Source organism: Bos javanicus, chromosome 8, assembly GCF_032452875.1.
Source record: "Bos javanicus breed banteng chromosome 8, ARS-OSU_banteng_1.0, whole genome shotgun sequence".
Taxonomy (NCBI): Eukaryota; Metazoa; Chordata; class Mammalia; order Artiodactyla; family Bovidae; genus Bos; species Bos javanicus.
In genome coordinates this window covers 63844037-63871598 of record NC_083875.1, presented here as the reverse complement: position 1 = coordinate 63871598, position 27562 = coordinate 63844037, and the positions used below count along the sequence as shown (strand labels likewise).

Genomic DNA, 27562 nt, shown 5'->3' with positions numbered 1-27562 from the left:
CCAAAAATAATCACTGTTAATATTATGGTTTGTTTTTTTTACTGTTAGTATTTCTGATTAACAGTCTTTTTTTTTTTAAATGATTTACGCAGAGACGCTTTTTCAGATATAGCTACAATTATCGTACACTTTGTAGTTTGCCTTTTTAACTTCTGCCCTTTGTACTGTCCCACAGTTTATAATCATAATTGAGGGCAAGTACTGTAATTTACTCATCCACTTGATCCCTTATTGGTGAGTATTACAGTTTCTTCCAGATTTTTATATTATAAATGAACTTTTTTTTTCTACATAATACATTTTCCTTATTTCTAATTATAACCTTAAGGTGGAGTCACAGAAGTAGTACTAGTGGATCAAAAGGAATAACCATTTTTAATAACCACTTATATTTTTCATTTATCTGCAGGGCTGACCTGAGAGATATTTTCCAAACATTATCCTATCCAGCAGTGGGCAGGTGAACCAGAGGCCTTGACCCCTGCACTAGGCTGATCTGTATAGAGGGAAACCTGACCTTCAAGAATAAGAGGAGGAGCAGGAAACAGAAACAGCTGAGAAGCCATTGACCCAAGTTAGGGAGCATCTGCCTTAGAAAAGGGGGAGAGAGACCACTGGGGTCCCACGGCTCCTGTGGCCTCCTGGGCAAGGCAGTGTCAGCTCTGTTCTAGAATGCCTCTGGCAGACACTCCTTCCTTTAGCTGTCAACACCTTCCCAGGCTCCAGGTTAACACCACAGCTTCTTTGCTTGCACTCTTACTTCCCCTCCACCCTGTAGAGATGCCAGATGATTCTAAGCCCAGCTTTTATCGGTTCACTCTGCTTTTTCACCCTCTATAGCTCTTCACTGCGTTCCTGGCTCCAGGATCGAGTCCCCAACACGGGACTGCCTTCCAGGACCATTGGATCTCCTTGTCTCTCCCAAAGAACTCTGTCCACCATACAGCTGCCCTTCTCTATCAGCACCCTGAGCCCCAGGCCTCCCTGTGTTTGCATTTGCCATTCCTTCTCCCTAGAGTTCCTTTATCCTCACCATCTTTCCAAAGACCCTCCACGGATCCAAGCCCAGGCCCAGAGCAGCATGGTGAGCACTCTGGCCTGGTGAAGATCCCTTCTCCATCTGTGCTCCTTGCCTCTGAACCATGAGGTCCTGGTGAACAGAGGCTGTGGCCATGGTTCTAACAAGCACAAGCTTGTGTACTGTCTTCACAGCTGTCGCCTACCCCTGTTTTTATTTTCTGTGTGGAGTAAGGCCTAAGGCAGAATGAGGCTCAGTTGGACTGAGGCTAAGGGGCACTGGCTGGGCTCTGCAGGATGGCTGGGATTCTCATGCAATCAGGGTCCGGAGACCAGACATCTAGGAGCAAGGAAAAAACCAAGACCTAGCAAAAGGAAGGGCCTGCCCAAGGGCACAAACAAAACAAAAGGACGGAGAAAGCCTGAGCCTGGGCTCCAGACTCCCAGACTGTGGGGTTCCCAGGGTCCCATCTTGCCTCCGGCACAGGACCCCTGGAAGCAGCTGGATGGACATGGGGGAAGTATGGACCCCAGAGTCCTTTTTTCAGCCCTCCTTTGTCTTTTCAGCTCATCACTCTGAGAACAAACCCAGACGCAGCAACTCAGAACAGACGATTCCAGTTCACTCAGAATCAGAAGAAAGAAGATTCTAAAACCTCCACCTCAGTCACCAGCGTGAACCAAGCAAGCACATCCCGCCTAGAGGGCCTGCAGTCAGAAAACCATCGCCTGCGAATGAAGATCACAGAGGTACCTCCCACAGGGCTGGTCATCAGGGCCCCGTCCTCCCACCTGAGCCCTTCTGCCTTGTGCAGGAACTCTCCGGGCTGCCACTTCCCACCACATCCCCTCAGAGCATCGCCACGTCGTGATGGTGCATCCCCGTCTCCTGTCACTATGGCTGCAACAAGAGCTGGGGGAACATAAACTAGACAGAATCTGACAGGAGTTTATTGCCCCCTTGGCCCAGGCTATGGGGTCCAGCGATGCCCAATTCAAGACGTTCTCTGACAGGAGTTCTTAGAGATTTGTGAGCCCCCAGATTATAGCAATGAGTTGGGAAAACTCAATTTCCTACTTGGGGCCAGGGCAGGAGCTCTCACTCAGCTGGAGCCTGTGTCTTCTAGCTGGACAAAGACTTGGAAGAGGTCACCATGCAGCTGCAGGACACACCAGAAAAGACCACCTACATTAAACAGAACCACTACCAAGAGCTCAACGACATCCTCAACCTGGGGAACTTCACCGAGAGCACAGGTAGGAGGAGGCGGGACCCTGGGTATGAGATATTTTACAGATGAAGACCCTGAGGCTCAGAGGGGCAGTGCAGGGCAGGTCTGAAGTCCCACAAGCCAAGCTGGAGTGTCTGAAACCCATGACTTCTGAGCACAGTTCAGTGTTTGGAGTCCCACCTGGGGATCCACCTACGCACGGCGCTTCTGTTCCTCAGTCCCCTAGGTTTCAGCTCCACGTGTCCACAGCATGGCCAGTATTCCCAGTGTTCTGATTAGGGGCACGCTGTTCTTAGTGAATAATGTACTCATACTTCTCCCAACGTTACAGTTTCAAACACACCTCATCAATGTACAGGAAGGGGATAGTCTATAAGATGACATGACGCTCAGTCCCACCAACCACTTGAAGAACAACAGTCCATTTTTTGCCTACATTTAGGAAAAATGTTTAAAAGATCACTAGTGTTGCTAAGAGCATACGGAAATGGACATTTTCCTGCAATGTTTTGGAAGTTGGTCTGGCACTCTCTAAATGTCAGGTGTTAAGCTCATTCACTAGCGATTCCCCTAGCAAGAGGCTGCCTCTTGGAAACAGTCGCACATGGTCAAAGGTATAGACACACAGTGCTTATTGTAACACTACCTGTAGGTGAGAAAAGCTGGCATTAACTTACCTGTTTGTCATTTGGGGTGGTTTTATTGATTACGATACACCCCAAACAAGGCACATGATACAGCTGTTAAAAAGTGAGGTGTATCTATTTGTGCAGAGCTTCCCAGGTGGCTCAGTGGTAAAGAATCTGCCTGCCAATGCAGAGGATGTGGGTTTGAACCTTGGGTCAGGAAGATCCCCTGGAAAAGGAAATGGCAACCCACTCCAGTATTCTTGCCTGGAGAATCCTATGGACAGAGGAGCCTGGCAGCCTATAGTCCATGGTGTTGCAGAGTCAGATATGACTCAGTAACCAAACAACAAAAATCTATTTGTGCAGATATGGAATGATCTCTAAGAAAAGTTCAATGAAGACCAGAATTAAGATATACACAAATGCACACACATGTATGTATATGTGTTTGTATGAGTGCATTTTTTAAACAAGATTTGGTAGAACAAACACCAGATTGTTAACAGTATCTACCTGTGTGAAAGGGACAGTATGTGAGGAGAGTGGGTGAGAAAATTAATTTCATTTTATATACTTCTCTATTCTTTCATCCTGTCATTAGCATATATCATTAATTTTATAAAATCGGTTTAAGTCAATGAAAAATCTTTAGTTTCTTTTTATAAGTAATAAGTATTTTATTTTATAAACAATATTATAAAATTCTTATATATTGAGGGTTGACTGTTAAAAGTTTAGACTGAGATAAGTAACAAGGAATTGGGCACTTGTTGGGCACTTCAAATTAGTGGAGAAAAATGAATTATTCAATACATTTCATTGGGATAAATGGGTAGCCACCTGGAAAAGAATAAAGTTAGATCCTTACCTCACAACTTACCCAAAAATAAATTCCAGATGGATAGAAGATTTAAATATAAGAAAGTGACACCATGAATGTACCAGAAGAAGCCATAGGAGAGTTTCTTTTGTAATCTCAGCAGGGGAAGGGGAATCTTTTCTGTAAAACAGAGAAACCACAAAAGAAGAGGTTGACCAGAACACTGGACAGTACTTCAGCATTAGGCAAGGGGGCCATTCTAAACAGTGAAATAATCGCCATCACAACACCCAGAACTGTGAACAATGTGGTACTTCAGAGACCACAATAAGCATACTTATAGCATGAGAGCTAAAGCAAGAAGGCAGAGCCTTGTTCAACCTCAGCTGGGAGAGTGACTCAGATTTTTGATGCTCTGTGTGTGCTATCAAATGACAGTGAAGGTATCATGGGTGTTCAACTCTGGGGTTACAGACAGATGTCAGCAGGTTCACAAACACAGAATCCGTGAATGAAGAGGATTGACTGTGTTCACGTGGATGCAAAATGACATACATATAAGGTTGCCCCCTGCAGCAGAAAAAGAAAACACCCAAGCTCTTTTCCAAACCAAATGAATCTAGATCTCTCAGGTCAAGATCATGTTTTTATATTTCTTTAGTTCTCTCCAGGTGGTTCTGAAGTACAAAGAAGGTTGAGAGCATCATGTTTTGTGGCTACGCAGTATTTCTTTGGAGGCCCCATTTGTACATATTAGTAAATAACAAATCCATTATTACTGCACAAATTTGGGTTAGTTCCAACTTTCTGATATTGTAAAGGATAGTGATTTAAACATCTTGTATATATCGTCACACAGATTGTTAACTATTTCTTTGGGATAGTTTCTCAAAGTGGAAATACTGAGTAAAAGAAACATACTTTTTGAAGTGTTTGATATTTATTGACAGTACCTCCCAGAAAGATTATGACAGTTTATACTCTCACCAACAGTTTACTATTATTACTCTTTTCAGTCTGTGGCAATCTTGGAGTCCTTTTTTTTTTGTCATTACATCCCTAACACACCGAAGAAGAGAACCTTCATATTAGAACCTCTCATTACTAAGTGATGTTACCTACATTGGTCAACTTGATTCCCTTTTTTCTTATAGAAAGGGAGGTCCCAGGGTGCACCATCCACATCTCCAGCATGCCGTGTCCATCCCTGGATGGGAGCTTCTAGGCTCCCTGCCTTGGGCTCAAGAGAGCGCTCAGGGACCAGCGCTTAGAGAACTCAGGGAAGATGGGCTCTTCTGCATTCTCCCTTCTTGGGCAGTATCCTATAAATGGATACATTGTTGATTTTTTTTTAATTAATAGAATTATTGCAATTTTGTTGTTCTGCATTCAGATGGGGGAAAGGCCGTTTTAAAAAATCACCTCGATCAAAATCCCCAGCTACAGTGGAACACAACAGAGCCCTCTCGAACATGCAAAGATCCTATAGAAGATATAAACTCCCCAGAACAGTAAGTACCTTCTCCTTTGGAATTATTGCCAGAGTACTGCACAAGAGTTTACAATTGGCACCATGTTTTCACATGCATTACTTTATTTGAACTCTACGGTAATTTCATGATACAGATCAAATTACAATGCTTATTTTACAGATAAGAAGACTAATACTCAAAGAAGCAAGGTGACTTGCCAAAGCTTACCAGTTGCCAAATGCAAGGGATAGGGTTTGAACTTGGGTCTGTCCAATGTCAAATCCCATGTTCTCTTCCTTTGTTGGGCTTCCCAGATGGCTCAGCAGGAGACTCCACCTGCAGTGCAGAAGACATGGGTTTAATCCCTGGGTCAGGAAGATCCCCTGGAGAAGGAAATGGCAACCCACTCCAGTATACTTGCCTGGAGAATCCCATGGGCAGAGGAACCTGGCCAGGCTACAGTTCATGGGGTCACAAAGAGTGGGACATAACTGAACCAACTTAGCAGGCACACAGCCTTTGTTACATGTAAAATGAATACATTTACTTAACACTAATTTACTGAGACCTATATGTATCAAGCACAGAAGTGAAGAAAACAAAAATCCTTCCCTTCATGGAGTTTACCTTCTATCTGGCAAGACAATAACTTAACAAAAAAGCAAACCCCTGTATGTAAATGATAGGTGCTTTGGAGAAAAATTAAGAGATCATAATTTTACACAGGGAAGTCAGAGCAGGCTCAGTGAGAATGTGACATCTAAGCAAAGCCCTGGACATCTCTGGCAGCTTTGTCCCCACTGGTAATTTTTAGTTCTTCCCAGTTTACGGCAGATTAGAAGCAGCAATTAGAAATGTCAGCCCTGAAACTTGCTCCCTAGGAAGTGACAACATGGGGGGAGGAGCCAGCAAAAGGAGCCCATTCACCAACTGCAGTGTCATTTGGGGCCATGTAGTCACAGAGTTAAGAGCCTCTCGACCCACTTAGCTCCAAGGCCTTGAAGCTGATGGGTCCAGTATAATCACTGATGGTTACATGGCATTCATCAGTGATCTACCTATGAGTTCCGTGCACTAGAATGCAAGCACCTTGAAAGGAAGGTGTAAGTCCTTCCTATGTCCCTTGGATTGAACACAGCTTCCAGTACTGAATTAATGAAAAAGCAAACAGGATCCTAACAGACAGCAGAGCACGTGGCTCTGACAGCAGGACACAGATCCCACACTGCTCAGGGTGCTCAGGCACAACACCCTTTCCCAGGTCAGGTTCATTCTCCAGCTCCCCATTTTCCTGGACTCTTTGCCAACACCAATGACATTATACAAGTTCAACTTGAATTTCAAAATGAGGTCTCCGACACACTAGTCTCTCATGAGCACTTGGGAGACACCATTCTGGCCAGCAGGTCCTTAGGGAGCGGGGGTAGCACTGCCTCTGGCTCCATGAGTCTCAGAACCTCACCAACACCCTGCCTACACACCAGGTGCCCTGTGAGTTGATTTACCACCCATAAAGCACTGTCTTTCATCAGAAGAAGCCTCACCTTCCCTGGTTCTGGTTGTTTCTGTACCCAGAAGAGCAGGCTCTCTGTACCCTTTCCTCATCTTTATCATGGGACTAGCAATACTTCTTTTGCCTAGTGGCTTCTGTGAAGGTCTAGGGATTTTCCCACCTGAATGGCCTGTGGGACACAAGGAGGCCTAAGAGTTCAGGGAATGCAACTTCCCAGATGCAGTGGAGCATTGTACAAGATGCAGCAGAGCAGGAGATCAGTGGCCCGTGCACATCCCCCAAAGCAGTCTTCACAACAACTGAGGTGACTCTGCTGCCTGCTGGCCGTGAGGACTAATGAGAAGGCAGGCAGAAGGGTAGGCGGTGAGCAGGGAGTCTCTGCTCCTCCTCTGTCATCCTGCTTACCCAGCCCCAGGTTGTCGTTTTTTTGTTTGTTTGTTTGTTTGTTTTGTAACTGCATTTCTTGGAATTTGCCAAGGGTTCTGGGGGCTCAGAGGAGGAAAGAGCTCATTTTCTGGCGGTGGGGGTGGGGGTAGTACAAAACAGATGACATTTAAACTGGACCTTAGAGGGAAAGCAGAAGAAGAGCTTTCTAGGCTGGGAAAACAGCATGTGCAGAGGCTTGGAAGACTGCCCATAAGCAGGGTTTTAGGGAAAACTAGCCACAAGAGGGTAAAATATTTGGTGGGAGCAGGTAGAATATTCACCTGAAGAACCTGGCAAGAAGCAGATCTTGGGGAGCCCTGAATGCCCCATTCCAGTGTAGGAAAGAGTACACTAGTCACCAAAGAAGCCACAAGACCAGGAAGGAACCTTTTGGAACTGGCCAGCATCAGGGATGCCAATGAGCAAGGACAGAGCAGCTGAGAAGCCTTTCAGGGATGGAACCCAAAGCCAAGTCCATTTGCAGACTTGCAGGAGTAGAGAACTGTCTGTGTTTGCAGCAAAGCCCTGTTCAAAGGGCAAAGTCTTGTTCTTAGGAAGCACTGGAAGCTCAAGAAGCCTGCCTCCTCCCTGCTTACTGTCACCGTGGTTATTGCCGGGCAGCAGTTGGTACAGGTAGGCCTGCATTAAACATCTGCCAGATAGGTAAGTGACTGGATGACAGGAAGTCAGACCCTGGACTGAGAGAGAACTGCACTCCCTACCATCAGCTTCTTGGCCCAAGCGAGTCCAGGGGCCTTCCTGGTGAGCACAACCAGCCAGCGTTCACTAACACTCCTCCCTTCTTTTCTCCCTGCCGCAGCATCCAGCGCCGGCTGTCCCTCCAGCTCCCCATCCTCCACCACGCCTACCTCCCGTCCATTGGAGGCGTGGACGCCAGCTGTGTCAGCCCCTGCGTCAGCCCCACCGCCAGCCCCCGTCACAGACACGTGCCACCCTCTTTCCGAGTTATGGTCTCGGGCCTGTAAGGGTGGGAGGCCTGGGGCCGGGGCCTCCCCCATGACAGAACCACACAGAGCAGAGGCAGCTGCTGCAGGAACACTGTCAGCTCTGGCTGTGGAGAAGCTGGCGCCACGGCTGGCCTTGTGGGACTGCTCAGATGGCATGCAGTGCACAGGATGGGGGGCACTTGGCACCTGACCTCGCGCCTTATTTGTGAAGTTTTTATTCTTTCACAAAGAAGAGGAATGAAAATAACCTCTTCCTTCATGTCTGCAAAGGAAGAGGAGCTAGGATATTTGAAACTTTGCAAAAAAAAAAAAAATCCTAGACAAGGAGAAAGTTGCTAGAACTCCAGCTAGAAGTCACTGAGTGGCCCTGAGCAGCCTTGAAAAGAGGCGAAGGCTTCTGGAGAAACCACCTCTGCCTCTCCACACACGCCACTGGCTGTGGCCCCCCAGGCCAGCCCTTCTCCCCTCTGGGGAAGGAGGCAGGCAGGGCAGCCAGGCCTCCAGCGGCCAGTCCGGCCAACTGCAGCCTTCCTGGAACAGGGAGTCTTGTGGGAAGTGGGGCCGGGCACAGCTCTGCGGGCCGAGGGCTGGGGTACCGGAGTAGGCTGACTCACACATTAACACAATAACACCCATTCCGGGACCGTGGGGATTTAGGGCACGTCACTGCAGACACGCTCTGCAGCATTCACCCACAGTCGGCCATGTCTTTGTGTTCCTATTAGGTGCTCCCCATAATAAGGGGAGCACCCGAGCTAATCATAGAATGTCCGTTCCCAGCAAACACGATAAAGAAAGATTGTGCACTTTAACCTCTCTCATCAGGGCCCAAGGGCTGGCTGGGGTTTTGTTTTGTTTTTTTTCCACTGACTTTGTTTATGACCAAAGTGAATCGGGGGCATTTGCTAGAGAACACCCCTGTAGTCATGGGGAGAGTGTTAGCTGAGCGCTTCCCTTACCTTCCAGAAGGCAGCCTTCATCCAGACAAGCTGGCGGGCTCTGCCCTAGTGGGGGGTGAGGGGCGGGGTGGGGTAATCAATCAGCATAGTGATTCTCATTCATAAGATCACTCTTCCCTTTTAAGGAACCCCAAAGAGCACCGGCCTGGGAGTGAGACAGACCTGGGTTCAGGCCCTTGCTCCACTGCTAACTCCTTCCATGACCTTGGGCAGGTCTCTTGTGTCTCTCTGAGCCTGTTTCCCCTCACTAACAAACTGGGGTTGAAATAACACCCGTCCTGCCTACCTCACAGGGTCGCTCTGAGGATCAAAACTTGATCTTGTCCAGAAAAGCTTCCTACCGATCAGTGAAGCGGCCCTGACCCGTGAGGTATCAGGATGACCATGACCTTCAGCCCTCAGGACAGTCAGGGCTGCAGCCCAGAGAAGCACCCAGCACAGCCCTCTGCCAGGATCCACCCAGCTGGAGAGGGGCTCCCGATGACTTTTGTGACATTCCTAGACAGGTTCATTCTCTGCTAAAGAAAGGCCTGAATGACAGTGTCCGGGACGTCTGCACAACTGAGCAGTCGCTCAACTCCCTAAAGAAACCTAATGGCAGCTTCAACAGGCAGGCAATAATCTCTTCCCAGACCACGGAAGTCGGGAATACAGCGCTGTCACCACCAGGTTTTGACAAAAGGGCCCATGGGAGTCTCAACCATCGCCAACATTTCAAAACACCCTATTTCACGTAGCATAGCATTCCCCCCTGCTCCCCCAAAGAGAGGTTATGGAGGAACGTAGCTTTTAGGGGGAAAAAAAATGTTAACACATCACAGGTCAAGTTGAAGTCACTGTCTGTTTAGGCACTAAAAATCGGTGTTGTCACTCACTGTGTATTACAGTATTTACTTGCTTTCTTGATTTCACCAAACCAGATTTAATTTAAAGGATCACATTTAATTTTTCAAGGGGAAAGAGACAATTCATTGTACATAATGTATACACACACACACACACACACACACACACACAAAAACAATACCTGTAGAAATATTAATCCAGCATAGCAGGAAAAAAAAACAAAAGTATCGGACAGTCGGAGGTGAGTGTGTGCATCCGTGACCCGTTGTGACTCCTGAGCGTGCACAGTCTTCTAGAGTAACCCACACAGTACATTCTCTGTCTTAATGATACTGTAGGTTCACCCAATTTTTTTTAATTTCCCCACAAATAACAAGACCCACAGAAGTGACTCTAGCTATTTAACGATTCTGTTCTTTTATATGCAGCAAACACACCATACATTTCCTAAGAGGCTTCAGCCTGAAGGTGTTTTCCAATGAACGTTAGTGCACAAATGCTTTAAATTAGACTGGAACTGCCAGAATCAAATGTAAATGAGGAGTTTCTCATACCCCTATTGCATGGTATAAATTTTTAATAAATTGTTGCAAATTTGTTTTTATGAATAAAAGGAAAAAAACTGTCTTTAATGCCTACTCTTCCCCAAATGCAGGTCAGATCAGGCCATAGCCTTCTGCTCAGAAACTCGGGGGGTAGCTCTGGGGGAGTCTGCCCAGCATGTCCCTTCCTTCAGATGCTGCCTCTGCAGACAGGAGCAGAGCAGCCCTGCTGCCTTCTGGTGATAGGTCCTGGGGAGGGAACCTGACCTCAGCTGGGCCAGTAAGTCTCTTTCCAAGGCAGAGAAGTTGCCCACAGAAGAGAAAAATGAAGCCAGCATAGAGAGAAACAGGATCAAGAGATGTGTCCTGATGGTGGTGTCCAAGCACAGGGTCAGCTGTTTCTGAAGGACAGCAGACCCCTGATCTTCAGATTGTCGGTTCTCTCAATGAATCACTCTTTCTGCCTAGGTTAGTTCAAGTTCAGTTCCCAGTAGTTGCAACCAAAAGGTTCCTGACCAGTTTAGAAGCCTCACTGCCTCCCTGGGCCTGACTCTCACTCCAGGCCATGACAGCCTGTGGAGATTTGGTCCCAAGCTCCTTCCAGATACATCACCCACCTCCCCTGGGCCCTACAGACTGCACTTCCTTCACCATACTGGCCCTCAGTCTACAGCTCCATCTCAAGTCCACCCCATCCTTCAAGGTCTCATCCAAAACGCCCTCTTAGTTCCCTCAACCGGAAATGTTCTCTTCTGCTGTCCCTCTCCCACCACACTGGGTACAGGCTCATGCTGGCCCTTCCTCTCCGCCACAGACCACGAGTTCCCCAAGGATGGAAGGTACATCTACTTCCTCCACGTCCCCAATTCCCCCAGCATCAAGCTTTCTCATTGGCTCGGAACAGTCCCTGACGAGGCTCCTGCAGAGTTGAACGTTGTGGCTGAGGCACGTCCATATTAGTTTCCAGGTCTGGAAGACTAAGCAAGGCCAATGTGGCCAAAGCAGTCCAGGGAGGCCTGAAGCCATGTGACTGGGTGAGAGTCCCCAAAATGGGGGGCTGGACCACAGACTTCACTAGAAGGCTGGATCCAGGCTGGAGTTTCCTAGTGCACAAGATCCTCAGTAGTGAGCCTAAGGATCAGGTCTTCTGAATCCTGGCCACCTTCTACACAGCCCTCCTCTGTGACAGGATGGTCAAGGGTGGGGAACAGGTCCAACAAGGTTATCTAAGGTCACCAAATGAGTCACAGTGAAGGCAGGGACAGAACCAGAATCCTGATTAATCCGCCTTCTCTACCTGATCTAGACTCAAAGAAATTAGGAGCTAAGAAGAACCTTAGGGGTCAGCTTGTCCAACCCCTCACTTCACACATAGGCTAAGCTGAGGACCAGTGACAGGAGCCAAGGTCAAGCAGACAGTCCTGAGAGGGCAGGCATGGAGCCTGGATTTTTCCCACTTTGAGATACATCTTCTTCCTCACACTTGACCCAGAGCAACCACAGTAGGGAGACACTGTTTCACCACCTCAGGTTATTGAGAAGTCTTCCTATTTCCCCACTAAATAAGGAATCAACTGAAGAAAACGTTAGCCTTTCTTCCTAACACTTTTGAAAATTCTCACGGGACTGAAGAAAATGCTCATCACCATCATCAGTAGAGTTCTTCATGCCTTGCTTGACCTTGGGGAGCAGCTCTGTGGTAACTGAAGTCTAAAGGAAAGGACCCAAGAATGGTGGGCACCTCATTCTTTCATTTAGGGGTCTCTTTGACTTTCTTTGGTTATGATTAGCTTGTTTTCGAGGTAAAACTAAAATAAAGACTATTTCCAAGCCTCAAAGAGAAGCATTCCGGAGTTGAAGCACTTTGAGAAAATGCTGGTTGGTAGTCTCCTTACCCTGTGCTGTGGAGACGACCCTGGGATGATATGCTCTGAAGGAAGGTGGGAAAGGTTTCTAGAAAACACTGAACCTGGGGCACCAGCCAGAGCCCTGACCTTCCAGACTGTTCTCCATGCTCAGCAGTCTCCTCTCTAGAAGAATCCTCATGGGATCGGACTCCAGAGGCTCAGAAGCCAAGGACAGGGAGAGGAGGTGGTGCTGGGTTTAAAAAAAAAAAGAAAACACACCAGTAGTCACTGGCTGCTCTGCCTGTCCTGCCCATTCCTGCCCCTCCCCTGGCAACACAGCTCTGTTTGTTAGGGCAGGAGAGGGACCTATGGGAGGGACCCTGGAGGAACCATCCTTGCTGCCTTCCCTGGACACAGAAAGAAAGTGAAAGTCGCTCACTTGTGTCCCAACTCTTTGTGACCCCATGGACTATATAGTCCATGGAATTCTCTAGGCCAGAATACTGGAGTGGGTAGCCTTTCCCTTCTCCAGAGGATCTTCCCAACCCAGGGATCAAACCCAGGTCTCCCACATTGCAGGCAGATTCTTTACCAGCTGAGCCACAAGGGAAGTCCAATTCCCTGGACACACAGATTGGCTTAAAGATGTGCTCATTACCTAAGCCCAGCCAATCAGAGCCCTTCCAGGGTTTCAGCCAGAGTTTAGTCTCAAATCTTGCCTTACAATTGGAGAGAAATGAAAAAAGAGAAACAGCTCTGACATCATCTGGGCTCAAGGATCAGCAATCCCTAAAGACATACTTGCCTTTGAGGCTGTCTGTTGTCTGAAACTTTGAGAATTCTGCCCCCCTCTTTTCCCTTAGCTATGAGGAGACATTAGGAAAATATATCCGTTTCCACACCCACCACTGAGCAAAGAGGGCAGGTAAGGGGAGAGGGGGCCTTAGAAGCCTAAGGAGGCTAAGGAAGGCCCAGTGTGGGTCAGGCTGTGTAGCCCCAGGAAGGAGCTGTCTGTTCCATGCTCTCTGAGCTTGTCCTCTGCCTATGCCCCATCTCCCCGACTGGTTACAGCTTACTTGGTGCTGAGCAGTCGGGTCTCTGAGGTTCTGGGTATTAATGATTAACAGTCTCTTGAAGAGAAAATTAGTCCCTACCCAACCTGTACCCCATGCCCTAAACCTCTGCCAAGTCCCATAGCCTCAGTCACGATGGTTCTAAACTCTTACAGGCCTGGGTGGGTCCTGCCTGGACATGACTATTCACCACCTGGTTCCTCCAGGTCCCAATTCCAAGGGCCCCAAACCCCCAGAGGGCATCTACTAAGCCCCTGCTTTTTGTCAGAGCCTGTGCTGGGAACATGGGAACAGCAGTGAACAGGACACGTGTGTCACAAAGTAACAGGGGATCAGGTGCATAAAGAAGAAACAAAGACAGCATGTAATAAGCTCAAAGTGGGAGCTCAGAATGGGCAGCCAGAGGATGCTTCCTGGGGGTGTAACCTCCCTACAGGTCTGCCTTCCTGGGCATGTGATGGTATAGTTGCTTCCAAGAGTCCAATACTTAGCTTAATGTTCTGCTCATTTTGAAATTCTTAACTTTTGAACAAGAGGCCCAACATTTTCATTTTGTACTGAGTCCCACACATTGTGTAGCCAGTTCTACACCTAGACCTGAAGGTGAGAAAGAGCTAGCCAGCAAAAGAGGGAAGGGAGAGTGGGGATGGGGTGGGAACTGGTCGTCCTCCTCCTGCAGAATGCACACACCGACGGTCTGCTGGGGCTGCCCTGACGATCCCTGTTTAGGCCGACTGGGTTATCCTATGTTAATCATCTACACTGGAATCCATGCGGCCTCCGATGCCGGAAGGTTCAGACAGCATTCATCCTATGTACAAAGACATGGGTCACAGATGAAAATCTTCAGATCTGGGTGCAGATTTCTACTCCCCAGCTCATCTGGCTATGTAGCTTTGGATAATTCACTCAACCTCTCTGAGCTTCTGGTTCCACATCTGTAAAATGGGCATATCTCACCCAAGGGCTCATGTAGGTGAAAGTGCTTTGTAAGCACTAAGCTGATATTTGTTTTATTCCCAGATAAGAGGAATGTAAAGTGAAGAGCTTCAATCAGTGCAGAGTGCAGCCCACAATCTAACTCCCTAACAACAGAATGCATCTTGGGAAGGACATCATTGTTAGGGAGACTATCTTGACAAGAGGTGGGGGAGAAAAGTGAAATTCTGAAGACAAGGCTAAAATAGAGAGAGAGGAACAGTTCCATTTGAAAGGACTAGAAATTCAGGAGTAGAAGGAAAGAGAAAAGTGAGAGAGGAAGACAGCAGAGTGGCCAAAAGATCTGAAAGAACAGAAGCATTAAACATTTGATGTCAAGTCATTTTGTTCAGTCACTAAGTCATACCCGACTCTTTGGTCACCCTATGGACTGCAGAATGCCAGGCTCCCCTGTCCTTCATTTACTATAAAATAAAATCTCCTCTACCCTTCCCTATACTCTCTCCCACAAAATACCTCTAAACCTTCAGTAAAGTTTACTATACAAGTAGAAGTCTTAGGGGTTTTAGTGGAAATGAAAGAAAGGGACAAATTCTACATCTGGATGGAAGTCAAAGTAGGGATAAAAGAAAATGCAGAGGGGAAAATAATCTCCCTGCACAAGCAGAAACAGGGAGCCAGAGGTTAGCATAAGTACAAGGTCTGTGGAAATCCACACATATACTGGAAAGGCACTGGCCTTTTCCAGAGTCAGGTATGGTAGGGATGGGAAGTTTGGATTAATCCCCTCTAGATCTCACTAGGCAGTGTAACCCCTGCTGACATCCAGGTTACTTAAGTAACAGGAAACATTTTATCCCTTAGAGACATCTCAAAGATCCTGACTGCAAAGGCAGAAACACTAGAAAGTAGCTCAGTCTGTAAAGAATCTGCCTGCAGTGCAAGAGACCCAGGTCCTATCCCTGGGTTGGGAATATCCCCTGGAGAAGGAAATAGCAACCCACTCCAGTATCCTTGCCTGGAAAATCTCATGGACAGAGGAGACTGGTGGGCTGTGGTCCTCGGGGTCGCAAAGAGTCGGGCACAATGGAGCGACTAGCACAACACTAACACAGCCAGTAACGCTGTGGTCAACTGGATCACAAAATCCAGTCCACACACAAAGCTCTGGCAGGGGTTAAAACTGGAGAAGCCACCAGCCTGCAGACTGGTGGTGTTGAAGAGCTGTCAGTTGGGCAGGCTTTGATTTTGAGGTCATGCTCAAGGTCTCTGCTCTGGTCCACCACACCCTAACAGGAGAGTTAGAGCCCTCCACCAAGAGGAAGAACATTTGCTTTCCCTCCATCTGAATTCCAATGCAAAAGACCTAGGGTAGTACTTGAAACCACAGGGATACCTTTTAAAATGCATTAGGTAACTTGCTTTATTATACAGCGAGTTACCTAAATATGTTCAAACTAAATGTAAACTCATGCTTATATCTTCCATATAAAAGCCAAATAGACTTATGACTTAAATGCACAGAAAATGACAAGACCAATAAAAACATCTTAACAACACAGATTTAAAGGAATAAATGAGGTTTTGCTGAAAAATAAGTTGCAGCTCTTAACACAAGCACAGTACCAACTGTTCCCAGGCGTGTCTCTTTGAGTTCAGCCTGCCTGGTGTGATAACTCAATTATCACACTGCTTTTCTTTATTTAAACTACTGTGAAAACTTCATTTATTCAGCACACTGTAATATCATTTGGCCTTCGCTCAACTCTAACACATCACTTCTCTATTAAATCCACCTTTGTTTTTTTCTCATGAGCTACAGACAATCGTGGGGCCATCCAGATAATACACACAAATCGAATGGTGATTGAGTGTTGATGCTCATTAAGCACTAGGCGCAGGGCTTTGCAAGCATAATCTCACCTAGATCTCACAGGGACCCCAGAGTAGGAATGATTATTGCCACACTTCTGCAGCTAAAGGCACTCAGGCACAGGGTGTGAGTGCTGTCCTGTATCACACAGCTGGGATGGACAGAGGAAATTTGAACACATCAGTCCAAGGCCGGAATACACCCTTTATACTTTTTAAATAGCCTAGGGGTTCCCTGGTGGCTCAGAGGGTAAAGAATCCACCTGCAATGCGGGAGACCTGGGTTCGATCCCTGGGTTGGGAAGATCCCCTGGAAGAGGGTATGGCAACCCACTCCAGTCTTCTTGCCTGAAGAATCCCCATGGACAGAAGAGCCTGGCAGGCTACAGTCCATGGAGTCGCAAAGAGTCAGGACATAACTAAAGCAACTGAGCACAGCACAACAAATAGCCTCAACAGAATTAGCTGGACTCAGATGACCCAGAATATACCTATTTAATTTGTTTTAGATGATCTTAACGAAGAAGGCAATGGCACCCCACTCCAGTACTCTTGCCTGGAAAATCCCATGGATGGAGGAGCCTGGAAGGCTGCAGTCCATGGGGTCGCTGAGGGTCGGACACGACTAAGCGACTTCACTTTCACTTTTGACTTTCATGCATTGGAGAAGGAAATGGCAACCCACTCCAGTGTTTTTGCCTGGAGAATCCCAGGGACGGGGGAGCCTGGTGGGCTGCCGTCTATGGGGTCGCACAGAGTCGGACACGACTGAAGTGACTTAGCAGCAGATGATCTTAAAATGAAAACACAGGTAAACCTATTTGTGGTTACCTCCCACAAGAAGCCTGCACAAGCCCCCAGCCTAATCTCACCCACCAAGGGGCAGACACCAGAAGCAAGAAGACGTACAATCCTGCACTTTGCAGAAAGGAGTCCACAAATACAGAAAGTTGAACAAAATTAGATAACAGAGAAATATGTTCCAAACAAAGGAACAAGAGAAAACCCCAGAAGAATAACTAAGTGAAGTGAAGATAGGCAATCTGCCTGAAAAAGAACTCAGAACAATGATGATCCAAGATCTCAGAAAAAGAATGGAGGTAGAGACCAAGAAAATACAAAAAGTATTTAGCAAAAAGCTAGAAGATTTAAAGAACAAACAGACATGAACAATAACTGAAATGAAAAATACACTAGAAGGAATCAATAGCAGAATAAATGGGGCAGAACAATTAAGTGACCTGGGAAACAGACTAATGGAAATCACTGCTGTGGAATAGAATAAAGAAAATAGAATGACAAGAAATGAGGTTAGTCTAAGAAATCTGTGGGACAACATTAAATGCATCAACATTCATATTATAGGGGTCTCAGAAGGAGAAGAAAGAAAGGACCTGAGAAAACATTTGAAGAGATTTTTAAAATGTGAAAAACTCACTGACATGTGAAAAATTCCCTGACATGGCAAAAGAAACAGTCACCCAAGTCCAGGAAGCGCAGAGTCCCAGGCAGGATAGACCAAAAAGGAACACAGCAAGACACATAATAATCAACCTGACAAAAATGAAAGACAAAGAAAAAAAATATTAAAAGCAACAAATAACATACAAAGGAATTACCATAAGGTTATCAGCTGATTTCTCAGCAGAAATCATGCAGGCCAGTAGGAAGTGGCACGATATATATTTCAAGTGATGAAAGGGAAGAACCTACAACCAAGAATACTCTACACCCAGCAAAGCTCTCATTCAGATTCAACAGAGAAATCAAAAGGTTTACAGACAAGCAAAAGCTAACAGAATTCAGCACTATCAGACCAGCTCTGCAACAAATGCTAAAGGAACTTCTCTAACAACTTTTCTAGAAACAAGAGAATTAAAATGGAAAAGCCCATTGGTAAAAGCAAACATACAGTAGAGATAGGAAATCATGTGCATACAAATATGGTATCAAAGCCAGCAAGGTTTTATACTCTCTCATGAGGAGAATACAAATGCATAACATTGGAAATGCAGTTGAAATTAAGAGATAACCAACGTAAAACAATCTTGTATATATACAGACTGCTATATCAAAATTTCATGTTAACTGCAAACCAAAAATCTAAAACAGATACACACACACACAAAAGAAAAAGCAATCCCTGATGGTCAAGGAGTTCCCTGGCAGTCCAGTAGTTAGGACTTGGCGCTTTCACTGTGGGAGCCTGGGTTCAATCTCTGGTTAGGGAACTAAGATCCCGCAAGCCACAAGGGCATAACCCAAAAAAAAAAAAAAAGAGAGAGAGAGAGTCATCAGATTACAAGATAACAAAAGAAAAAGGAAATTAAAAAAAAAAAAACAGCTACAAAAATAAATCCAAAGCATTTAACAAAATGGCAACAAGAACAAACATATCAATAACTACCTTAAGTGTAAATATAGTAAATGCTCCAACCAGAAGACAGAGACTGGCTGAATGGATACAGAACCAAGACTCATATATATGCTGTCTACAGGAGACTTGGAGAAGGCAATGGCACCCTACTCCAGTACTCTTGCCTGGAAAATCCCATGGACGGAGGAGCCTGGTAGGCTGCAGTCCATGGGGTCTCGAAGAGTCAGATGTGACTGAGTGACTTCACTTTTACTTTTCACTTTCATGCATTGGAGAAGGAAATGGCAACCCACTCCAGTGTTCTTGCCTGGAGAATCCCAGGGACAGAGAAGTCTGGTAGGAGGCCGTCTATGGGGTCCCACAGAGTCGGACACGACTGAAGTGACTTAGCAGCAGTAGCAGCAGCACAGGAGACTCACTTCAGATCTAAGGATACAAAGTGAGGGGATACAAAAAAGTATGCCATGCAAATGGAAATGAAAATTGGAGTAGCAATACTCATACCGGACAAAATAGACTTTAAATAAAGACTGCTGTATGAAAGACTTCCCTGGTGGTACAGTGGTTAAGAATCCACCTTCCAATGCAGGGGACTTGGGTTCAATCCCTGGTTGGGGAACTAAGATCCCATTAGCCACAATGAGAGAAGTCCACACACCACCACGAGAGAAGCCCACGAGCAGCAAAAAAGATCCAGTGCAGCCAGGGAAGAAAAACCACAATGAGATACCACCTCACACCAGTCAAAATGGCCATCATTAAAAAGTCTACAAATAATAGATGCTGGAGAGGGTGTGGAGAAAAGGGAAGCTGTTGGGAGGAAGATAAACTGGTGCAGTCATTATAGAAAACAGTCTGTAGATTCCTCAAAAAACTAAAGTTGCCATATGATACAGCAATCCCATTCCTGGGCATATACCCAGACAAAATAATTTGAAAAGATACACGTACCCTGTGTTCACAGCAGCACTATTTACAATAGCCAAGACACGGAAGCAACCAAAACGTCCATCAACAAATCAACGGATAAAGAAGACGTGTTACATATATAAGCAATGTAATATGACTCAGGAATAAAAAAGAATGAAACAATTTCATTTGCAGCAACATGAATGGACCTAGAAATTACCCTGTTAAGCCAAGTCAGTCAGAAAGACAAATACCATTTGATATCACTTATATGTGGAATCTAAACTACCACACAAATGAACATATCTATGAAACAGAAACAGACATTCATAGAGAACAGACTTGTGATTCCCAAGGGAAGGGAGGTGGCGGAAGGAAGGATTTGGAGTTTGAGATTATTAACAGCAGATGCAAACTAGTAGTACATATAGGATGCATAAACAAGGTCCTACTGTATAGCATAAGGAAGTATATTCAATATCCTGTAATAAACCAGAATGAAAAAGAATATGAAAAAGAACATATGCTGCTACTGCTGCTGCTAAGTCGCTTCAGTCGTGTCTGACTCTGTGCGACCCCATGGACTGCAGCCCACCAGGCTTCTCCGTCCATGGGATTCTCCAGGCAAGAACACTGGAGTGGGTTGCCATTTCCTTCTCCAATGCATGAAAGTGAAAAGCAAAAGTGAAGTCGCTCAGTCGTGTCCGACTCTTAGCGACCCCATGGACTGCAGCCTACCAGACTCCTCCATCCATGGGATTTTTTGGGCAACAGTACTGGAGTGGGGTGCCATTGCCTTCTCCCAAAAGAACATATATATATATATGTATAAAACTGAGTCACTCTGCTATACAGCAGAAGTTAATTCAACACTAAATCAACTATACTTCAAAAAAGTTTTTTTAAAAAGAGGAAACCCATGCATTGAACCCCTTCCCTCTCACAACTTCATGCTACAATGGCTCACCCAATAGGGGGAAATCCATATAACAATTCTACCTAGACCATTTCTTGAAACTAGAGAAAGTGTCTCATGCACATTTATCAAAACTCAAGCAGTCTGCACTGTATGGGAAGAACCCGGGGAAGGGAGAAAATCCAGGCCACCCTCTTCCCACTGTTTGCAGAGGTTACTTCAAAGTAACTTCTAACTTAGCACTGGGAAAGCATGGTGGAATGCTACCAGCATTTCTGGATTTGATTTTAGAGCCTCCATTCCGAGTTCAAAGGGCCACCAGATGTGAGGCTGTTATCTTAATGCAGGGCCTATACGGAGTTGTGATTTCATGTGATTTCTGCAGAGCAGGCCCAACATGCACGTTCACTCACTAATCACTTCTGACCCCATACATACAGCCTGAAGGATGGTAGAGTGCGGACTGGTGGTCAAAAGTAGAGGAAGTAAAAAGTGTAGAGTTCATGGAGCAACAGCCATCGCTTTCCCATGCCCTAGGGAGCAGGGTGGGCATTAGACATGTTCTCCTACCCCTGTAAGACTAGGGGCACCCGAAGTATTTGTACATACCTTCTCCCCTTCAGCAATAAAGGACTGGCAACACTTTTTACCTTCAATTTCAGAACCATTGGACTGCCCAATGCCTAGAGCTGGTGCTGCTAGAGTGTGGAGAAAGGGGCTAGAAAAGATGGCCCAGCCTGAGGGGAGGAGGAGGGCCAAGGTAGCCAGTAGCATTCCCATAAAGTGGATTAAAATAGGATATAGGTTTCCCATGGGCTGAATGGACACTGAGGAAGGTTCTGGGGGTTTCAGCTATCTTAAGAGGCTGAGGAAAGAGGAGAAGGCTGAACTTCCAGAGTAGGCTTCTGTATCTCCTTCTGTTCTGAGCATCTCAGGGTCCCAGGGTAAACACCTATCAACTTCAAAGAAACTCCTTTCTCAGTAAAACCCCTCCACTTTTCCAGATGGCTTTGCAAAAGTGAGATCTTTCTTTCCCCATTCTCTGATGGACCCAAAATATGTCAAAGGAGGAAGATAGGACTTGGCAGGACAGATGTCCCTATTTGCTTGGCCTCTTAGAGATCAAAGTTCCAAAGTGTGTACAAGGGCTGCCTTACCCTTATACCTACAGTTCTCATCATGAGGCTTCTGGACAAGCAGCTCTGGAGGACAGGAACCAGAGAGTGAGGCCCAGAAACCATGTCATGTCACAGCTGAAGAAAGACGGGGGGAGCGGGGAAGCCCAGCATGACAACTATTACCTCCTGTGGGAAGTCATCATCTAGCAAAGATGTGTCTTACTCCTCATCTCTACAAAGGGACAAAGGAGGACAACCTGCAGCCAGTTCAAAGAGACAGTTTCGGTTCAGCAGAGAGCCTCATGAGGAAGTGGCCACTCTCCGGAAGTGTTCAAATAGGGAGGCTAGACAGGGAATCCCTATATCAGGTGAGAAGTTGGAATGCGTAAGCCCAAAGACCTTTGTTTGGAGGTTGCAAACTGGTGACATGCATGTCATATGGGGCAAACAGATGCACTTGCTCTTATTTGTACACTGTTTGCCTTCAGAGTGTTTTGTTGTTGCTATTGGAAACAGAGCTGAGCAGAGATGCCCCTTTCCACAGGTCTTATGTTCTTTAGCTCACCATGGCCAGCACCACTCCCCACTCTACCCAATAGCACAGCCAAGTGTCCACTGACATTTATTACTCTGCCTGCACTACAGGGTTTTCCCCTTGTACTCAACCCACTTAACCCATGTATATTATTACTTGCCTTTTCTCTGCAGGTGAGTGATCAAGTGACTTTGGCTGTATTCTACTCTCAATCTTCACTTGAAACAGTAGGATAGAGCTATGTTATCTCAATTCTCCCTCTCCCCCTGTGCTCCCAAAGATTTGCAGTGCATGTGAACAGCAGAGAAAATCACCAAATGGCTGTTTGCACTCAGCCCTGGAGCGAGATTCCCAATAACCCAATGGAAAGGAGAAAGGCAGCTCCTGAAACGTGCATGGACTAACGGGTCATGCGCCCATCACCATGCACACCACCTCCAGGACAATGACCACTTTATGTTTTTCAGTTCAGTTCAGTTGCTCGGTTGTGTCCGACTCTTTGTGACCTCAGGACTGTAGCACGCCAGGCTTCCCTGTCCCTCACCAACTCCCGGAGCCTGCTCAAATTCATGTCCATCAAGTTGGTGATGCCATCCAACCATCTCATCCTCTGTTGTCCCCTTCTCCTCCTGTCTTCAATCTTGCCCAGCATCAGGGTCTTTTCCAATGATTCAGTTCTTCACATCAAGTGGCCAAAATATTGGAGCTTCAGCATCAGCCCTTCCAATAATATTCAGGACCGATTTCCTTTAGGATTGACTGGTTTGATCTCATGCAGTCCAAAGGACTCTCAAGAGTCTTCTCCAACACCACAGTTCAAAAGCATTTACATTTTTAAAGAAACATTATTCCTCCTTGAAGGGAGATTACCATCTAGTTGACTACCTTTTAAAAGAGTTCAGAGCACCCTGTTAATGACCTGCAATAAATAGAAAAACTATCTTATCTGCTAGACTGGAATAAAAATTAGAGATTTTGGACAAGGATCTGGATCAAATGAATGTTGAGAGTCCTACTAGCTCAAAAAACCTATGATTCCTAAAACTCATACTAATAATAGTAGCCAACACTTACTACATGCTTTCTATAGGCCAGACACTGTGTAAGCACTTTAGGTGGTTTATCTCACATGTAAAAACACTACAGAAGAGGTATTAAGATTATCCTTAGTTATAACTGAATCATTTTGCTGTATACTTGAAACTAACTCAACATTGTAAATTAACTGTGAAAAGTGAAGTCGCTCAGTCGTGTCCGACTCTTTGCGACCCCATGGACCCTCTGTCCATGGGATTTTCCAGGCAATAGTCCTGGAGTGGATTGCCATTTCCTTCTCCAGTGGATCTTCCCGACCCAGGGATGGAACCCAGGTCTCCTGCATTGTAGACAGACGCTTTACTGTCTGAGCCACCAGGGAAGCCAAATGGGACTCAGATGGGCTCAGACGGTAAAGTGTCTATCTACAATCCGGGAGACCCAGGTTCGATCCCTGGGTTGGGAAGATCCCCTGGAGAAGGAAATAGCAATCCACTCCAGGACTATTGCCTGGAAAATCCCATGGACAGAGGAGCCTGGTAGGCTACAGTCCATGGGGTCACAAAGAGTCAGATAGGACTGAGCAAATTAACTGTACTTCAAACAAAAAAATATACTTTTTAATTTCTTAAAAAAGATTATCCTCAGATATACAGAAGAAGAAACTCAGGCACAGAGAGGTTAAGTAACTTGTCCAAAGTCACACATCTAATGATAGGGCCAGAATTTAAATCCAGACAGTCTAACTCCAGAGACACTAGAGAAGAAATGATGACAGTGCCAGATTTGATAGTTTCCCATAGGAATTTCTTTTCCCTACCCATTAACTGATGTGGCTACATTTCTGGCCAAGCCCACCAAGAACACAAAATACAAGAGGTTCGGATTTTCATTTCTCTGGTTTACAAATCTGTGAAAATTAAACAAAAAATACTCTCCCACATTATTTGATTCTTTAAAATATAAAACAATTAAAAAGGAAAGTTTCCTTGGAACTGAAGTTGCTTTTCCAGAATCTGGTTAACATTCAGAATTCGAAAGGGAATATAAAATAAAACTGTTCAATGTCAGGTCATTTCTTTCAAGAGTCTACAACTAAATGCTGTGCAGTGTGGGCTGGACACATGGAACTGAGTTTCCATTATGTTCAATCATGCAAAATTTGATCAATGTAGTGGACATTTGTTATGTTACAGTGACCCTGCCAGGTAGCTGGGAAGCCTATCTTAACTTCTGAGATCATGTGACATTATGAAGTATACATCCAAAACTAAACATTGTTTCTCTGTCTGCCTACTTCAATATTTTAATAGGAAAACTGTCAGTGAGAATCTTATTTGCAAATGATTTGTGTGTTTAAATAAAACTAAAAAATAAATTTAAATAAAATTCCCTTAAAATTATGTATTTGGGAAAACTAGATAGCTACATGCAAAAATAACCAAACTGGAATACTTTCTCACACCATGCACAAGAATAAACTCAAAATGGATTAAAGACTTAAAAAAACATAGGCAGTATGCTCTTTGACATCAATCTTAGCAGCATTTGTTTCTTTTTTGGACGTTTCCTTAGGCAAGGGAAACAAAACCAAAGTAAACAAATGAGACTACTTCAAACCAAGAAACTTTTGCACAGTGAAGGACACTATCAACAAAACAAAAAGGGTGCCAACTGAATGAAAGAAAATATTTACAAGCAACTTATATGATAAGGGGTTAAGATTCAAAATACACAAATAACTCATACAACCCAACATTTAAAAAACAAGCAATCCAATTAATAAATGGGCAGCAGAGATCTGAACAGACATTTTTCCAAATAAGACATACAGATGGCCAACAAGCATATGAAAAGATGCCCAATATCATAATCATCAGGGAAATGCAAATTAAAATTACAATGAGCTATCACCTCACCCATAGGAATGGCTATTATAAAAAAGATAACAAATAGTAAGTGTTGGTAAAGTTGTGCAGAAGAGAGAACCCTCATGCACTGTTGGTGAGAATGTAAATTGGTGCAGCCACTAGGAGATTCCTCAAAAAATTAAAAATAGAACTACCATACAATCCAGCAAACACTAATTTGAAAACAATACGTGCACCTCTATGTTCACTGCAGCATTATTTATAATAGCTAAGATATGAAACCAAGCTAAGTGCCCATCAACAGATGAATGGATAAAGATCTGGCATATATACACAATGGAATATTACATAGCCACAAAAAGGAATGAAATCTTGCCATTAGTGACAACACAGATAAAGCTAGGCCATTATGCTAAGTAAAAACAAAATCAGACAGAGAAAAGTAAACACTGTATGATTTCACTTACATGCAGAATCTAAAAAAAGAAAAGTGGGACTTCCCTGACAATCCAGTGGTTAAGTCTCCTAGCTTCCACTACAGGGGGCACAGGTTTGATCCATGGTTGGGGAACTAAGATCCTTCATGCCAGGTGGTGTGGCAAAAAAAATAAACTAAATAAAAGAAATTAACAAATATAACAAAAGAGAAACAGGGTTTTTGAAACAGATGCAAAAAACAAACAGGTGGTTGTGAGAGAAGAGGGGGTTGAGGGGGGGAGAGAAATAGGTGAGGGAGATTTAAGAGGTACAAGCTTCCAGTTGCAAAATAAATGAGTCACAAGAATGCAATGTACAGTCTGGGGGATATAATCAATAATTATTTAATCTTTGTATGGGGACAGAGTATAAATAGATTTACTGCAGTGATCATTTTGAAATGTACTGAAATATCAAATCACTATGTTGTGTATAAGAAACTAACAGTTTCTTAAGTCAATTATACTTCAAAAACAAACAAACTCATAAAAAGAGATTAGATTTATGGTTGTCAGAAGTAGGGTATGGGGGGGGAATGGACGAAGGAAGTCAAAGGTACAAAATTCCAGTTATAAGATAAATAGGTACTAGGGATAAAATGTCCATGATACAGATAATTAATACTGCTGTATGTATGTTATATATGAAAGTTAAGAGAGTAAATCCTGAATTCTCTTTACAAGGAAAAAATATTTTTCCATTAAATTTTCTATTTAATTCTGTAACTACATGAGATAATGGATGTTCCTAAACTTATTATAATAATAATTTCATGATGTATGTAACTCAAATTATTATGCTATACACCTTAAATTTATTCAGTGCTATAAGTCAATTATATCTCAGTAAAAGGAGAAGGCAATGGCACCCCACTCCAGTACTCTTGCCTGGCAAATCCCATGGATAGAGGAGCCTGGTAGGCCGTAGTCCATGGGGTTGCTAGGAGTCAGACATGACTGAGCAACTTCACTTTCACTTTCATGCACTGGAGAAGGAAATGGCAACCCGCTCCAGTGTTCTTGCCTGGAGAATCCCAGGGACGGGGGATCCTGGTGGGCTGCCGTCTCTGGGGTCGAACAGAGTCGGACATGACTGAAGCAACTTAGCAGCAGCAACAGCAACACTGAAAGAACAAAATCATAAATATATTTAAAAATAAAAACTGTCAAATAAACATTAATTCTCTGGGCTTATTATCAATTGAAAATATTACTCAAAAATAAATGTTAGACATTATATGATGACATTTTCCTGACCAGAAAGCCTAAAATTTTTAAATCATATTTTAAATAAGACTACTCCTTCCTTAATAAGAGAACTGAAATTGTCCCAAAGTATTAATAAATAAAAAAACTCAATATTGAAGGCAACTCCAAATTACTTAATAAAAAATGTTCATTAGTGCATGTAATAAACTCTTATATTGAATACAAAGAAATACATGATTTCGTTAAAAGAAAATGTTTCACTACTCTTCACTAAAAAACAGGCTGAAGGAATATGTAAAGTATATATGTTTTAAAGATGTCAAATTATTAACCTTCCTCTTTACAATATATTGTGGGGAAAGGGAACATGATTTGGTGCCTCTTTTAAGCCCTTTGAGGCTTCCCTTGTGGCTCAGCTGGTAAAGAATCTGCCTGCAATGTGGGAGACCTGGGTTGGATCCCTGGGTTGGGAAGATCCCCTCGAGAAGGGAAAGTCTACCCACCCCAGTATTCTGGCCTGGAGAATTCCATGGACTGTACAGTCCATGGGGTCACAAAGAGTTGGACACCACTGAGCGACTTTTACTTTACTTTAAGCCCTTTAGCAAATGACCCTGTTTAGTTCAGTTGCTCAGTCGTGTCCAGCTCTTTGCAATCCTATGGACTGCAGCACGCCAGGCCTCCCTATCCATCACCAACTCCCGGAGTTTACTCAAATTCATGTCCATTGAGCCGGTGATGCCATCCAACCATCTCATCCTCTGTCATCCCTTTCTCCTCCTGCCTTCAATCTTTCCCAGCATCAGGGTCTTTTCAAATGAGTCAGCTCTTCGCATCAGGTGGCCAAAGTATTGGAGTTTCAGCTTCAGCATTAGTCCTTCCAATGAATATTCAGGACTGATTTCCTTTAGGATGGACTGGTTGGATCTCCTTGCTGTCCAAGGGACTCTCAAGAGTCTTC

General features: G+C 44.7%; 1 protein-coding gene and 1 long non-coding RNA gene across 4 annotated transcripts in view; one reads left to right on the top strand and one right to left on the bottom strand.

Annotated features, from left to right (window-relative positions):
* GABBR2 (gamma-aminobutyric acid type B receptor subunit 2) overlaps positions 1–10047 on the top strand; it is a 368988-nt gene extending 358941 nt beyond the window's left edge. The window contains exons 16-19 of the mRNA XM_061425770.1: positions 1585–1767; positions 2145–2274; positions 5092–5209; positions 7930–10047. Coding sequence (XP_061281754.1) covers positions 1585–1767; positions 2145–2274; positions 5092–5209; positions 7930–8095 — 597 coding nt within the window. The 3' untranslated portion in view covers positions 8096–10047. The remainder of the gene's footprint in view (positions 1–1584; positions 1768–2144; positions 2275–5091; positions 5210–7929) is intronic.
* The window catches only part of LOC133252817 (uncharacterized), a 36119-nt gene that overhangs the window by 3061 nt on the left and 5496 nt on the right, over positions 1–27562 (bottom strand). For 2 of the 3 annotated variants that reach the window (XR_009738092.1, XR_009738091.1), the window contains one exon: positions 9935–26516. This is a non-coding gene — a long non-coding RNA (uncharacterized LOC133252817). Of the gene's footprint in view, positions 1–3758; positions 3879–5398; positions 5507–9934; positions 26517–27562 lie in introns of those variants that run through there. The other variant, XR_009738093.1, reaches the window with a different exon arrangement.